This window comes from Camponotus vicinus, unplaced genomic scaffold (genome assembly GCF_025532165.1).
Source record: "Camponotus vicinus isolate PSW18456_S1 unplaced genomic scaffold, iyCamVici1.0 SCAF_11, whole genome shotgun sequence".
Lineage (NCBI taxonomy): Eukaryota > Metazoa > Arthropoda > Insecta > Hymenoptera > Formicidae > Camponotus > Camponotus vicinus.
The window spans coordinates 18280511-18297605 of NW_028141947.1; the positions used below are offsets into that span (position 1 = coordinate 18280511).

At 37.0% G+C, this 17095-nt stretch overlaps 1 protein-coding gene across 1 annotated transcript; it reads right to left on the bottom strand.

Annotated features, from left to right (window-relative positions):
• Positions 1-395: 395 nt before the first annotated feature.
• Positions 396-17072, bottom strand: Hml (hemolectin). The gene is made up of 28 exons (XM_083083357.1): positions 16252-17072; positions 15961-16113; positions 15521-15648; positions 15272-15431; positions 15065-15192; positions 14890-14985; positions 14316-14668; positions 13646-14222; positions 13156-13443; positions 12616-13049; positions 12250-12511; positions 11940-12170; positions 11446-11671; positions 11184-11389; positions 10752-11111; positions 10128-10466; positions 5529-10032; positions 4213-5414; positions 3549-3902; positions 3164-3277; positions 2845-3066; positions 2375-2658; positions 2002-2280; positions 1652-1909; positions 1399-1551; positions 1118-1244; positions 865-1017; positions 396-784 (listed from the first exon to the last, which is right to left on the bottom strand). The coding sequence occupies exons 1-28, from the start codon at positions 16356-16358 to the stop codon at positions 594-596; spliced, it is 11889 nt and encodes a 3962-aa protein (XP_082939483.1). The 5' UTR covers positions 16359-17072; the 3' UTR covers positions 396-593.
• Between the last annotated feature and the right edge of the window lie 23 nt (positions 17073-17095).

Genomic DNA, 17095 nt, shown 5'->3' on the forward strand with positions numbered 1-17095 from the left:
ATATTTATTTATATCGTAGATTTCTTCATTAAGTTAGCAGAGAAATTCGCGTAATTGCAATAAGAGAAAAATTATAGATATTAAAATACACGCATCCAAGAGGAGAGTAAAAAAACCAAAAATAGATTTTTTAATTATATTTTTCTCATTTTTCATGTTTCAATAGCCTCTTAAAATTTCAAGTCGAAATTTATTGAAATGAAATATAGGAAGATATAAGTTTCAAAAGAGAATAAAGCATCTTTTCACCGTTCACTCCGCTGAAAAATTTATCTTTAGTGTTGAGATTTATTTTATTAATAAATAAACGAAAACATATATATGTATATTCTAGAATATACATATTTTGTTTATTTGTTAATAAAAAAAAAATATATATTTTTTTAATGAAAATATTCACTTTAAAAATCCTATATTTGCTTTAATAAAATACACTTTCATTTTCATTAAAAAAATGTATGTATGTACATACATATTCTCTTAAACTATCTTCTTTGGCATTTTAAAATACAAAAATATTTCATCATTAAAATATATGAATTAAAATATATGAATAAAGAATAAATGTATAGTTGAGAAATAGTTTTTACAGATTAACTTTTGCTCTTTGTCTTCCTATTTTCGCTTTTAACATCCGAAGAAGCGCAACTTTGGCAAGAACAAGAACTTGGTATTGCTAGTTGCTTTTTTAATCTTCTGCCATCTTCGCATGTTAAGTTGACAATAAGACCACTGTATTTCTCTGCTTGGCAACAATAACAGTTACTCACTTGATTCCAACTTCCTATGTAAAAAAGAAAAATGTCAAATTAAAATCACTGCCGTAAAGTATCGCAGAAAAATTTATTTTGCATGTATTGTTACCGCTATCGAAAAACGTTGAAGATTGACATGTTCCACTGCATTGTTTAATACCCTCAACGACATCTAAATTTTTACATTTCCCATGTAAAGGATGGTTTACAACCAGCATACCTACAGTATTATTTGCATCCACAAAAACTGTGTTGCATGTTCCTAGCAAATAGTCATGAAAAAAATTAATAAATATCTCAAGAAAAGGATATAGTATGAATCTATAAAATACTCATTTTAATTTCCTTCTATACACACTTACTGTTAATCTCTTTTTCTATATTAAGGATGCTTAAATTACATCGCTTGCAGCAGTGATCATGATAAATTGATTCAGCAGGACAATCTGTTATATCTGGACAAGCAACTGGACTTACAGCAAGAGATAGCTAAAATGATTAATAACTGAGATAATTATAGAAATTAATTGTATATATGTATTTATTTTTTATTGCATAATTGATTATATTTTTAATATTTAATTCAAATTTCTGAAAACGTCAACAAATGTGGAAATATTATTTTTCCTAAAATAGAACTTGCCTGTTTATCCTTTCCCATGCATGTATAAGTAGTACAATTGTCATCGGACGACCATGTTGAATCAGGTGCATACAAGATATCTTCAAATACACAAAACTCTTGTTTGCATTCTCCACAACATTTACCATCTTCTGATTCGTGATACGACCATCCCTTAGAAATTGACCAATGCAATGTTAATAATATATCGATTTGAATATATAAAAGCGAAATTATTAAAATCGTATCTAGAGTATATGATAAATATTCTTACTGGAGAACATTGCGTTGAACACACTTCAATCTCTTTGCGCTTTGTTATATTCGGTCCAACGCATGTCTCGATGACACAATTATCTGTGAGAGATCTCCATTTTTCTCCAGGTTTATGTATTTGTTCATCACTACGACAAGCCGTTTTGACATATTCTGGACAACACTTTTCTGGGATTTTGCGCTCTTCCACCTCATATTCGGATTCCAATTGCGGATCGATTTCTGGACAAGTTTCGGTATTTGCTTGTATATATACCTAAAAATAAATATTAGTTATTGAAATATTCACATTTTCATCGATTAGGTCGATATGTATTTAGAAAATAATCTTTTTATTAATAATCTCACACTTCCATTCGTTGATTCACAAAAATATGTCACACAATGATCATCTGAATACCAATGCTCTCCCACTTCTTTAAGTGTGCCGTCTACAATACACGCAACTTGGATGCATGTACCACAACAATTAACACTAGTGTCATTAGGCACTTGATATGTGTAACCATAGTCACACACAGTATTACATTCTTGGACCTTGGTTAGTATCTGAACACTATCCAAATTTTTGTCACAGTACATCGAAAGACAAGCATCTTTGATATTAGGCTTCCAGTTTTCACCAACCTATTACAAATAACGCACGATATTAAAAAACGTTTTTAAACAATATTAAAAAATTGCAAAATTGGTTACAAAATGTTAATATATCTTCTTATACATTATATATTTTGTCTTCCCATCTGCAAGCAGTACGTTCAAAGATTGGGCAGCATTTGTCATCCAATGGTATTTCTTCCAATACATAATTTTCCATATCAGACTGTGCATCCATACTTGGACATTCCATGATTAAACAGTTTGCCTTAGGACCGTCATGCGAATTCTCGCACAAGCACGTTTTGCATTTACCATCTTTCCATTCCTCTCCAATCTGTTTCACTATTACGCGCTGGCTGCTTTGATCTTCATCGTTTGTATAAAGACAAACGTCTTTTGGAGGCACTAAAATAATCGATCAACATTCCGTTTTACATCTCTTTCATAAATGTTATTAAAAAAGTATCAACTTCTTAAAAAAATTCTTATATCACACCATTTTGAATTACTTAAAATATAATAATACAGATTCACACGCACACAATTCTACAAGTTATATTAATATATAACTAGAAAAAGACAAAACTATACCGCATTCATAAGTAGGGCAACAATTGTCTGCGAGCACAATTACTGTAGTATTGTAATAATCTGGACATTTTGCTGCAGAAGGACAAGTTTTTGGATCGCATATTTTAGTTGGTCGTGGACAGCAGCCGGATGTATTCATCACTTGTACGAAACCGGATTGCAGTTGTTCGACTTCGTTTAAAAGTTCATCGAAAGTAGGACATTCGTTTACAGGAAGACATTCTGAAATAAATCACGCAATGCCATTTAGCTTATTAAAAAGATCTCGGACCGAATCTGAATAAATAATTTATAAAAGTATGTATATATATATACATACGACATATAAATTTATGACATCCATCAACGTCGATAATTGCTTTCATTATTTGACCAAAACCACATTCCGGCTCTTGTGGCTCAATACATATTGTAGGAGCTGTTGGTTTTGGAGCTGCATAAAAATCATTAAATTATAAATGAGTTTAATAAAATACATTCTTATTCATTAAAATCGCATCGATTAAAAAAGTACAATTACTAATTTCTTTTTTATTATAATTTATAATTTATAAATTTTGTAAGGCTCTCTCTCTCTCTCTCTGTTTCTCTTTCTCTTTCTCTCTATTTTCGCACAATTATACATGTTAAAAACTTATCTGTTAGCAGTTTCGATAAACGAAGGTATATATTAAAAATGTATTCTTTAATGATTATTAACTCACCGCATAAATATTTGGCACAACATCTCTCTTCTGTTCCATTAATAAGTACAGGTGTCATATTTTCGTCGCAGATCGTGTCTAATACAGGACACTCTGTCTTCTGACAATTTACAACCCCATTGTTACAGTTGCACTCAGTACATTTATCTGGATACCAGATATCTCCCTGTACATGACCCTCTTGGTCACAAATGAAACAGTCTTGTTTCAATACACAAGAATCGTTGTGGAATACATAATTCTCTGGGCAGAAGCACCCCTCAACAGGATCGGATGCACATTTTGGATTGTCTGATTTGTTCAAAGTGTCGCATGTTTCCTTGCAACTAGAGCCGCATGGCTGGTAGATAAGATCTAAGTAAAAAATAGATTTGTCGAATAAAAAAAATATATTTACATAAATTATTGGTATTAAATTGATGCCAAAATCGATCGGTTTTCTATTGAATTTTGTTTTAAACAAAGATTAAATTCGTTTGAGATTTTTAAAAATGTTTTAAAGCTTCTTTCTCTATAAGTAAATTTTATTTTTTTAATAATAATGATTATCTTCATAAAAATTATTTTATAAACTAAATGAAAAGCAAAGTATTGTATAATTTTGCTTTCATTTTACTGACAAATATTTGTGCAATTAGAATGAAATTAAGAGATTAGATTTTACCTTTGGAACACTCATACGGACAGATTTCATCGGTTCTCCAAGCTGGACACAAACCAGCTTCCAGACATTTTCTCGCATACATTTCCAAGCTGTCGCAATAATTTCCACCTGTGCATAATGTATCGTAACAACAATCCATATATGGTTTTGGATCGACGATGCTATGGCACTGCATAAATTGTGGTAAATCCAAAAGCTTCTTGCAGATATCTTCCTCAGCTGGTGGTGGCGTACATGGAGATTGGCGGTTACTGGAACATGTCCGATCGCTCAGACCCAACTGCATCGGCAGATCCTTGACCAACCAGGATTTTCCAAATTCTTCGACATCTTGCGTGATTTCTCCGTCGCGTTTCTCGAAACCATCTTCGGTATCAGCGTTGCAATTACCGCATAGACCTTCAGTAACATCGCTGAAGATGTGTGAAGGTAGTTTCAAGGTAAATGCGAAATTCTGTCGAAAAGCAACAAATTCCAATTGAATTAATGGTACCAATAGAATTACATCTCCAGTTGACATTTGATTTAATACAATCCACGTGTGGTCAGTTGGGAATCTTTCCACTCGGGAATCGTCGATCGATACTTGTAGATCTTTCGATAGTTCCGCGCGTTTTATTTGCACCACATGTTCATCGTAGAGCAATGTGATGACTTCCGTACATATACCGGTGGCACAATATCCATTGGTGATCAACAGTTGATATGCGCGAGTTTCGTTCCTATGATTTTTCGCATTTTCCATGGTGTTTCCTGATAGCAGATAAGTGCAGTTGTCGGTGAATCTAAAGTTTTTGCGATTGAAGTCGATGAACTTGGCATCGCCGAGGCCGTCACATACGCAATCCAGACAGCGAGCCGGCGGTACGCACTCGTTATCGTTTCGACGTACTAGACCGTCTGGGCAAAAGCAACCGGGGAAGCAAATATCTCGCATCGGTGGACACGGTTCTACTTCATGTAAATTATCGCAAGTAATTTCGCACTTGCTACGGAAGCAATCCCGATGAACGAACGGTGATGGACAGTTTGCGGGACAGTCATAAACGGTTCTCCAATCTGTCAATAGATTTGCGTCAGAATCGGCGGCAGCCTCGCATTCGCTGACGAAGCTCGTTAACAAGCGACATCGGCAATCCTCGTAGGAAGTATTAGAAGAATGCAAACAGGAGCATACGCTCTCCACGCAGCGAGACACAAATCTGCAGTAATAATATTAGTAGTAATTTGAATTATAGTAATAATTTATTTGAATTTTTTATAATGATGTATAGTAACAAATTCTTATTGTTAAATGATTAATAAAATCTATTAACCTGTCGAGATCGATGATCGCGGAGCACGCACCTAGCAGCATCGGACTTCTCACGGAATTGCAAATCGTCCAAGCCTGCTCTTGAACATCGTGCGGGCATACATGTAGATCACATTCTTTCGCACCTTCCATCGCCCAGCTGTTTCCGAACTGAATGATGCTTCTCGCCTGTGTCCCCTCAGGTGTCTGGCGATCATTTGCGACGTTACCGTCGAAGTATCCACATAAACCATCTACGCGACCAACCAATTTCGCGACGACACCGATCTTTACGTTGGTACTAGAGTCCCAGATTACCCAGAAACCGTAGTGATGCGAGAGGAAGATAATTCTATCGCCCGTGCGCGAAAGCTCGAAACCGGGAAATCGATTTCCGAAACGTGCAATCTGTTCGGCTGTAAAGGTATATCCATCGATGTCTACCTGCAGATTCGGATAAAGCACGATCGTACGTTCGTTCAGCGTCACCACTAGGATGCGCGTGCAGCGCTGCTGCCCATGCGAATCCAAGCACAGTTTTTCTAATGTGATGTACCACTCGTTACCATACATATCTCGGGCTAGAATATGATTGCAGATATCATATTTGTATTCCATGTTGTCAAAGGTGTTGAACGTTCTCCCGATAACGTTGCAAACTGCTTCCTGTGGCTTCAATGGTCGACAGATGTATTTCGGACACTTGTGCTTCTTGTACATGCTTGTTCTCTCATACACTACCTCGTATTGAGGTGGACATGCCGTCTCCGGACACGTTTGCGGCTTCTTGTTGCCGGGCAAGACAGGTGGTTTGGTGGGTACGCAAATAAACTCAGGACATTGAATATCTTCTACTGCTGGTTGATAATCTTGATTTTTCATCGAATGCTCGTGGAACATGTACTTCTTGTGTCCCTTTGTCTTCATAAAACCTTTGCGATTTTTGGATTTTACGTTTGTTTTATGATGATGCAACCGGGATTGTTTGAAGACTACTCTGTAGCCAAGTGAACAAAATGGTTCTTCACATGGAATTTGAATAGGACTGGAAGTGGTCATAATTTGTAGACCAGTCGTATTTGTTATTTCTGAAATTTCGACCGCAATAGGCGTTGTTGAAATTATTTCTGAACAACCTTTCTCGTCATCTGGACAGTCTTGAACACCGTCACACCACGAGGTTTCATTTACACACACGTCACTCGTGGGACAATGTCTTGTGCCTGTTGGACAAGGTTTGCATAGGCAAGTGCATAGTTTGCTGACGATAGATTGTAGACCTGGTTCCAGACAAGGTTCGCATTTCTTTGGTGAACACGTGGGCGTTCCGCCCAAGACGCATGTGCATTGTTGACAATCTTCCGTCTCGTAGACGCTACCTACCGCGTAAGAAACGTGTCCGATTATGCAGGGACATTCCCACTTTGATACGCATGATTCTCCATCCCACCAATAAGGATCTTCGCATTTGCAGCGTTTTTCGTCATTTAACATTGTCCTATCCATTCCATCGCATATATTGCATTCTTGCTCGAATGATGTCGTTGTTGATGTGATTTCTGATGTTTCCATTGAAGGGTACGCCAAATAGCAGCCAAGAATTTCGATCTTTAATGCGACATGATCGTGCCACTTGATGGGTTGTACTCTCAATAATCTCGCGTGCAATGGTTTTTCGAAGAAGTTTGTTTGCTGGCTTTCCGCATCGAAATTGCCGAGAAACTCCTTCTCACTGCCATTTTCGTCGACGACTGGATTCCAATGACGACCATCATTACTATAGAATACTTTGTATACGGTTGTCCAAGCGTTGTCTCCTCCCTTGGTTATAATTCCGGTTAAATTTCGAGTCTCTAGAAAATCAAACTGAATATACTGATGCGGATTATCTAAAGCGGCACGCCATACTCCTTCCGAAGATAATGAAAGATTTTGAATCAATTGCGGTGAACTCGATACCGAAATTTGTTCAATAGTCATTAACCCATTGTTTAATCCCATTGAATCTTCACACACTGGTCTCACGATCTTCTCGGACATGGTTGTCTTTATTATTGATTGTTCGGTTGTCGTCGTCGTCATTACCGATATTATGTGATCTTGACAACCTAGTACCTCCATCTTAACAGCGATCCCGTTATGCCATGTCAGTGGACTGATACGAATAATCCTTGCTTCGATTGGTTGATAAAATCTTTGCTGCACGGATTGGATTCTGTCCGCAGGTCCTCTGAATACGCGTGGCTGCTTTTCATGATCGAGCGTGTACGAGAAGCTTTGATCGTCCTCCGAAAAGAGTACCTTGTAACTGGTTACGAACTCATCCTTGGTGACGGCACCTTGTAAGATCACACCGTAAACTGGTTCAGGTCTATCGAATTCGACGTCGAGCCATTGATCCGTATTCGTTATTTCGGGTTCCCAGAATTTCTCGGATGATGACGGAAAGTTTCCTTCTGTATATATCAGCAGATCCTCAGATTGCAATATAGGATTCTTGCTGCTACTAGCACGGATAGTCACTTTCTTTCCCAAATTTCGTATTAATGGCACATAATTTGCATCATCGCATTCTTCGGGTGGTGTGACTGTGCTTTGTATAAGGATCGTATGTTCGATTAAAGGAGATGAAGTAATCGGTGATATTTCCCAAGTGCTTCCCAAGATCGTACTGAATGACGATTGCGTAGTGACAATTTCGGTCTGTTCAGGTCCTTTTCCCGTTCCTACTATTTCTTCGTGACTTGATACGTTGTGGCAGAAGGTTGTATCACATGTGTAATAATTATTAATGCACTGACAGGTCTCACAATCGGATTCCTTCTTGATGGCGCCTGGCGCGACCGAGTTACCGTCATGTGATTTACAAGGGCAGTGATTTGCCTCTACACAGGTGATACCGTCTCGCCAGAATTTGTGAAAGTGACATATCGGTTGATCGATCGAGACGCATCCAGCAACGCATTCTGTTTCTTCGTTGCAATGACCCTGCGTCATTAGAATATGACGATAGTACTGGCACGTTTTGACGCATTGAATCGCGCATTCATTCCACATCTCGCCGTCCTTACATACGTTTATAGTCGATACTGTCTTTTTCGCCGTGTTCTCATAGTTAGTACTCCATTCGGTACCGCTACTAGTCTGCGTGGTTCGCCCAGGTGCGATTAAACATTCTGGTCGTATACGTATAACTTGCGCCGGCCAATCGCATACTTGGGTCTTGGAATTGTACAAGGTACCGGGACCACATGATTTTTCCACCAGTTCATGTCCCGTCGGCGTGATAATGCAATGATAAAATAATTGACAATTAGTCGGATGAGGTGAATAGGGATGCGCTATATCACATTCTTTTGATCCAATTTCCGTTGTCGTATTTTCGACGCCGTGTGTAGTTGGTTCAAAGCAACGACATAGCACACTGATTTCAAAATCCACGCAAGGAAGATCAGGAAGATGCGATTGACAGTACAAACCGCGTTCTAGGCTACACTCTACGTCCAAGCCGCTTTCTTTCGGACTCAAATGTTCCTTGACAGATCTACATCTTATATCGACCATGTGCTCTTTGTCGCAAATCGCGAATCCGTTCACATTAGCAAGATCCATTAAATTAGGCAATGTTTCTACGTCCAAGAATTTTTTCCCTTTCACTGCTAGATCCTTATTGATCCACATTGACCAACCATCCACGCATTTCTGAGGTTCCGTCAAAGGTATAGTAGCAATATTAGCCATAGTAGTACTGGTGCAAGCCTCTCCATTACAAGTCACTTTGCCGCGACTACAGAAACAACTATGACAATCGTCGCCACTGACTCGATCACCCTCGTAATATGTTGTTCCATTAATTTCAATACAGAACGGCTTCGCGCACATCGATCTGGGTATACATTCTGTGTAACTGTAATTCTGATACACGTAATCATCGGGACAGGGTTTGAACTGGCAACCCTCCACGCATGTATCCTCCGCACATAGATGCGAACTATGTTTCACAATCATCAAATTGTCACACGTTTCACGTGGACAGGTCGAGACGCAAGCCGAATATGTACTGCATTTCTCATCGCACTGCATCGGGCAAAGTTCTTGCGTCCGCCATTTCACGGGAACGCCTCGTACATTGCATTCATGCGCGTACGCGGCCAATGCTGTGCACAGACATTCGCAATCGCCGCCAGCATCGCAGCTGCACGTGTCAAAAATACAATCGCGCAAATATGGTTCGACTTCCACTTCCGAGTGACATGACGAAAATAATGGTGATTTGAGCACGTTGCACTGCCGTAATGACCACAGCTTACGTTCTGGATGCCGTTCACAGACATCATTCTGCATGTCCTTTGGTTCCAGACAGAATGCATTCTTTTTCCACGAATCTCCGAATAGATTGACGGAGACCTCGGATATTCCACCGGACGGCGTTTTAAAATCATCCTCGGCATTGTCATTGTAGTCACCGCACAGACCCATCGTGCGACCTTTCCATTCCGGATTTAATCTCACGTAAACTCTGGTACCTAAACGAGAATTGTCAAAATAGTCTTTCAAAAATTTAAATCTGATTAATTATAATAATTATAATTAATCTACACTTTTTTTAAAGACTTCTTACCTTTGTCCCACTGCAATACTAATCCCAAATCCGGCACATCGACAAATACAAAGAGACCAGTGACCCTTATTGTCATTCTCTTGTAAGTTTCTTTCGGTAACTCTTTTCCTTTCGTCAAGACAAGCTCTTCCTGCTGTTCACCTCTTCCAATTAGGAGCTTGATCGATTTTGAACACGCGACTCCATTAGTTCCGCAAGGTACATTCTGAATCGAGATGTCGAAACATTCTTCTTTGCTCAGCGTACTCTTCGCCAAAACATAGTCGCATATGCCTTGGAAAGAATACATCTTACCGTCGAATGTTTTGTAATGTGAGTCGCCCCACACGGAGCAAATTCCTGCCAAAAGAAGATATCAGAGAATAATATGTTGATATAATAAATCATTATTTTTCACTCAAGATAATACAATATGTATTTACCAACAAAAAATTAGAAAAAAGAAGCAATTATGCGTTTAAATATATTTTATTTATATTTACGCATATATAGAAGTATTTCATATAAAATAAGAAATATATAATATGGTTTAAATTTTATCAATAAATATATAATATACATATAATAATAATAATAATAATAATAATAATAATGATTAAACCAAATTTCAGAGAAAAATCTTACCTGCGCAAGTTCGGTCCGTGCACTTCCACTTGGTGTTTTTGCATGTGCAAGTGTTACACCCGTCCTGCATAACCGAACCTTCTTTGTAGCTTTTTCCACCATGAAGACAAGGGCAATCCTCTTTCTTGACACATATGCCGTTTGCCACATCTAAGACGTATCCAGATTTGCAAATGCAACCGGACGTACACACCGATGGTGTCTGTTCGATCGGTATATGCATATTGCTGCACGTTATCTGTTCCACCGGTTGACAATCCGTCACCTCCAGATGTTTACTAGCAGGACAGAACAGATCCGTGACTGGTGGATATTCACGAATTTCATCCGGTGTTGCTAATCGACACTCCCATACGCCGCCTTTAGTAAAAGAATAGGATTTTGCATTGAAAAATATTGTCAAAAACAAACTTTCATACTTTGAATACTGACCTATGCAAGAGCAAAACTCCTGTCCCTTGTTGCCCGGACGGACTTCTCGATGATTAGGGTTGTATTCGCGACCGGCAAAAAAGCAAGGACACTGAACAATCGGGATACATTCGCCATTTGCGTTCAACGTTTGATCCTCTGGACAATTGCAACCTTCCACGCACTCTTGCTTGCAATCTCGATAAAAGGATATGTCCGTGCACGATCTGCAGTAAATGAGTAATGAAAAGCCGATAAAAAATATGGTTGATGCATATTCTACCTGGTGCAGCTATTTCCGCAAATTTGATAAGTCTGCCCGCCACTACAGTGTATCTTGCATTCATCAATCTCGGCACGCCACAAAAGCTTCACACCTAGTGCCGCGCAATCTTTCGCATATGCTGCCAACATCGGGCAAAGGCACGATGTTACATCGGTATCACATGCGCACATATCGTACATACAATCTCGGTAAAATTCTAATGGATCAACATACCAGTGGCAGTCTAAAACGACAATATAACAATAATAAAATTATGAAAACTATTTAGAATAAATTTATATATCTAATTATGAATAAATAAAAATATAGTGATCAATCCATAAAAAAACTGATATTTAAAATTTTTAAAAATTATATCCTAGTACAACGAGCATTCTTATTTCATAACTTGTTGTATATGTGTTATATTTTATCTAAACTTTTATAAAATTATTTTCAACATGAAATTAAGCCACGCGTGCGATATACGGTATAAAAATTCCGACAAATACCTGAGAAAATATTGCTATGTATCTTTGAACAATATTCTTCCGCGCTCGCTCTTCTTTGGGGATTTAAATCGCAAGGGTGTTTCGGTTCACTTTCAAGTTCATCAATGCAATATTCGTTTGTTTTCCATTTATTAGCAAAGATGATCGCCGCGGTCTCAATATCGCCATCAGGTGTTATAAAATCATCCTTTTGATTTTCGGTAAACGTTCCACAAAGTCCTTTCGTTCGATCTGTAATAATAATAGTTTAATCAAAAATGTTCTTTAAAGGAATTATTATATTGCCGCTATTTAAACAAAAAAGAATTACCATGGAATTCGGCTGGAGCATTAATGTAAACACGCGACACACCATCCCACCATACTTCCAAAGCATTTGGCAACTGAATCACCACGAATATGCTGCTCGCGATTCGTATTCGTGCACCATTGAATAGTATTGGAAATTTTATTATCTCGTCACCGTTTATCGTAATCTGACGATTTTGCTTTAGTTTTATAACAGTATCTTTAAAATTGATTGTAACACTTTTGGTGCATGATGGAGAGCCTACGAAGGTAAAACCCAAATTCTGAAATAAATAAAAATGAGTGAAAATAATAAAATGCAGAAAAATGGGCGGTAGTTCATAAAATTAATAAAATAATTTTGTTTCTTTCCGATAACTTCTCTGACCTCTGATATCGCTCCGGAACATGGGACATTTTCACTCTCGATCGTATAATTCTCTCCTTTCATCAAATAGTATTTACATTTTCCCATAAAATCATAGTGCTTGCCATCGAACGTGGTGTAATGTGGATCGCCGACAATGGCGCATCTGGCACCGCAACGTATCTGCGTGCACACCCATTTGCCGGAAATGCATGTACAAGTATTACATTTCTTTTGCACGCTTGTACCCGGTTGGAATAGTTTACCCCTCAATCTGCATGGACATTCTTCCGGAGAAATGCACTTGCCCTCGTGCTCTAAAGTACCTGTTGGACAGAAACAACCTTCCTCGCATTCAGAAGAAATCTCTTGCTTCGCTTCGATACCGGAAAAACAGGAAGCTTCCACTTTCGGGCCGCATGATAGATACACTCGTCCACCATCGCAAAAAATTGCTACAAAATAATGTACTTGTTTACTTACAATAAATAAATAGAACAAAATGATTTTAATTTTTATACATAAGATTATTGATTATAAAATATTTTTAAATCGACTTACGACAAGTATCATTATTTCTCCACGCGGTTAATTGCGCGATTCCCTTGTGAGCGCATTGGCGGATGTAAACATCCATAGTATCGCAGGCGCATTTCCTTTTGTCATCGTGCTCACACGCGCAATAATCCCATAAGCATGCCTCGGTTAATTCAGAAAAATTGATAGTATTAGCACAAGTCTTGAATTTATGGTTAGAGAGTAACTCGTTGCAGAATTCGAAAGCATCTCGAGTCAATTCATTTTTCGATTCGCATGCATGTCGCGTACTTGGATAATCATCGCATATTTCTGCGAAATGAGAAACAGGTTGCTATACGTAATTGTCAAAATGATCTATCTGTTATTATGGCAATATTTTCAAAATGCATATTGTAGACAAAATAATATAAATAATTTTATAATTTCTACATTATATTATCGCTACTTAATGATTTTATACTAATGTAAATGTATAATTTATATAAAATGACTTTGTGTCGTTTCTCGTTACCTCCCAGATCGTCGACGCGCCAAGAATTCGCCAATGTCGGTATACTACTAGCGTAACTTCCACTTTTTGTTAGGAATTCGTCGTTTTGATCATCATTCATTGTACCGCACAAACCGGTTGTCTTGTTCCACATACTTTCGGACGCTTCGATCTGTAGCAACAGGGCACCATCCCACTTCAATTTCATGCCCAACGAATCGAGAGAAACGATGGTGAAATGAGCAGACTTGTCCACGCGCAATCCGGGCAAATATACAGGTATCGGCAAAGATCGTTTGCTGTTGGAAAATACTGACATCCCCATCTCATTGCTTGTGAGCGTATACTCCTTGTCGTGCACGAACAGCTTTATGATCTTGATGCAACGACTCGATGATCCACTTTTGCATCCTGGACCATTAAGCACTACAATCGTGCAGATGCCGTCTTGCGTCTCCTGAAGAAGCGTGTGCGCGCAGTCGCTATCGAAGCTGTAAATTCTATCGTCAAAGGTCTTGTAGTGCGCGCCACTCCAAGTGAAGCATGTCTTCGGCTTCGGTTTACTCATTTCGAATATCATTACGCCATTGGATTGAATCTACAAAATTTAATACGGCACAAATTAATTATATCATTCTCATTTCACGTTCCATTATGTATGTTATACCCGTGGATGTGATGTATTATTTACCGGATATGAAGACGCATCACTACCATGAATGCCGTAATATCCGTCATGGATTCCCTGAGAGTGTTTTGTGCCGAAAATATCATGCATTGACCATGAATGATTCGATTCTCGTACATAGGTGTTGTAGGAGGTACCGAGGGAGATGATTTTGATGTTATTGTCGACCTTACATTGCGGTATCGGCTGCGGTTCAAAAACGCCCTTATCGTAGGTGCAGGTATAAGCTGTGGCAGGTGGAAATTCAAATTCCACTCCTGCAGGACAATTCAGCGTGCAAGAATATGATTCGCTACCGCCAGTGCAGTAGTATCCGCCGTTGAAACGTAGTTTCTCGACATCGCAAGTATTAGCAGCTGCCATTCATATTAAAAATTAAATTAAAATTGTAATTTGTATGAAAAAATATACGTATATACGAATCTATATATATATGATAGAAATGTATAAAAATTTATTAATTTATAAATATTTTAAAAAATATTTTAAAAATATTTTTACGTTATTAATGTACGTATGTATTTTTCGCGTAAAATAAAATAAAATTGAGTTACGAGATATATTTTTTTACACTTACAGTATTGGCATTGAGGTCCTCTATAATCTTGTGGACACTGGCATAGATTGGTCGGTAGACAATTGCCGCCATTCTGGCAGGGCGGCTCGCACACAGCTATTGAAATACGATTGCATTAAATTATGCTGCAATTTTATATGATACACATAGAGATTTAACGATCATGCACACATACGTTCGCAATCCGGAATCGATACCCAATCACTTCTGGTTGGCTTCCAGCTCCCGTCCTTGCATATTAAATTAGCAACGGACGAACTGTCGGGGAAAGTAAAATGTTCCATACAAGAGACAGTGCACGTTCTGAAAGAACAAGATTTAAAAAATCAGAAAAACAAATGTAATAAAAAATGCAATGATAAGATTTAAATACATCACTCACTTTGAGTTACATTTTTTATGTGAATTAAGAACAGGCGGTGGATAATTCAAACATGGTTTATTCTCAAATTGGCACTGCGGTCCACTGAAATGTTCCGGACAATTGCAATGATGAGGCGCGATGCATATCCCTTTGTTTTGACACTCGGGCATACAGATCGCTATCAAAAAGAATTTGATTAAAATCATTTTATTATCCCTGGTGGGAGGACTTTTCAACTCGGAGAAAATTCATAATTTTCTTACGTACGTTCGCAATGTGGTATCGAATTCCATTCGGTTCCTTCAATATGCCATTCCTTATCGACGCAAGTGATCGTCAGATGAAGAGCGCCGTTTGGAAATTGGTAGTCTGGCGCACAACTTGCAGTACAGCCACTGTATCAAAAAGAATTATATTACTATATTATTATATTTTCTTCTCTCTTAATGTTTTATATACAGTACATATTATACTTTTATTTATCTATAGAATCTAATATCTTGAAACTTTAATATCTTTAAAAAATTAATATTACAAATATATTTAATATGTATAAAAAAAACACTGACAATTAATAATTGGTTCAGCATATCTTCTTTTCTGATGTATAAAAAAGTATACTATTGTATTTTTATAAACATACATAGATAAGAAAGAGATATATAGTTTTACCAATAATACAAGACAAATTATAAATATATAAGTACCTGTTCAATGAACATTTAATTTTGCCGTTTATAGGTGTATCCGGTCTACGGGCACAACCTCCCGCGAATATGCGTCTTCCACCCTTCCTATTTTTAACATTATAAGAATCTTCAATCGCTATATCTGGCGCATCGTTCAGCATATCTTCTTTTCTGTATAAAAAAACCAAGTATATTATTGTATTTTTATAAATACATATATACATGTATAGATAAGACAAGAGATGTATAGTTTTATAATATAAAAAAAATTTCTCTGTTTTATAACAAAAAGATGTGTAAAATACTAACTCGTTTTCTTGTGTATTCATATCCACCGAATATCCATATCCTTGTATTATATCGTTTGCAACGATAATTAATACAAATGAATATCCAAATATCTGTAACGGCACCATGTTATCAATGCAAAATGCAACTTTTCATATTAATGTGCCAGACAAAAATTCACATTTATGTTTTATGAAATGCACGGACCAAGCAACACTTTTAAAAAACGCGAATCAGAGTACCCGACTCTTTTATATATCTACCTCTAGAAGGAAACGGATAAGTGATAAGCTTACAGGTCGTGCTTGATAAATGAAAAAAAAAATGAAAAATATGGGTCAACCGGTCGCGGATATGTATTTTGTGTATGAAGTATTTATATATACAAAAATCAATGTTTGTATTGTGTGTGTATGCATCTTTATAAATATATAATATAAAGAAATATAATGTATGAAAAATATATGAAATATAGTTATTATGTTATCTATAAACATTCTTTTTGCAGCACTAGTTTAAATTTTCATTTCATGTGTAAAATCATTAAAACTATTAGTTGTAAAAATTTTGATCGTTTCAAATGTGTAATTCAATTTTTTTGCTTTATAAACATATCTTTTTTGCACCTGTGCATTTCTAATTCTATATGTTTTATATAAACTTTAAGTACATTTAAAATATAGAAATAAATGTAAAATATGTATCAAAGCTAAAAGAAAAAAATGCATAATTATTGTCGTATAATAACGCGTATATAACTATTTTTATATCGATGATTAAACTTATGAAAGTAGGCACGCTTTTGCGAAAGTATTTTAGGAGCGAGATTAACTTATCACTCTTGTAGACGTTAATGAGTCTCTAA

Coding starts and splice junctions, on each gene's coding strand:
- Hml (XM_083083357.1), bottom strand. CDS start 16,358: ATGGTGCCGTTACAGATATTTGGATATTCATTTGTATTAATTATCGTT. Junction 12,512..12,615: donor GTTCCGGAGCGATATCAGAG/GTCAGAGAAGTT, acceptor TATTTATTTCAG/AATTTGGGTTTTACCTTCGT. Junction 11,672..11,939: donor ACATAGCAATATTTTCTCAG/GTATTTGTCGGA, acceptor TTGTCGTTTTAG/ACTGCCACTGGTATGTTGAT.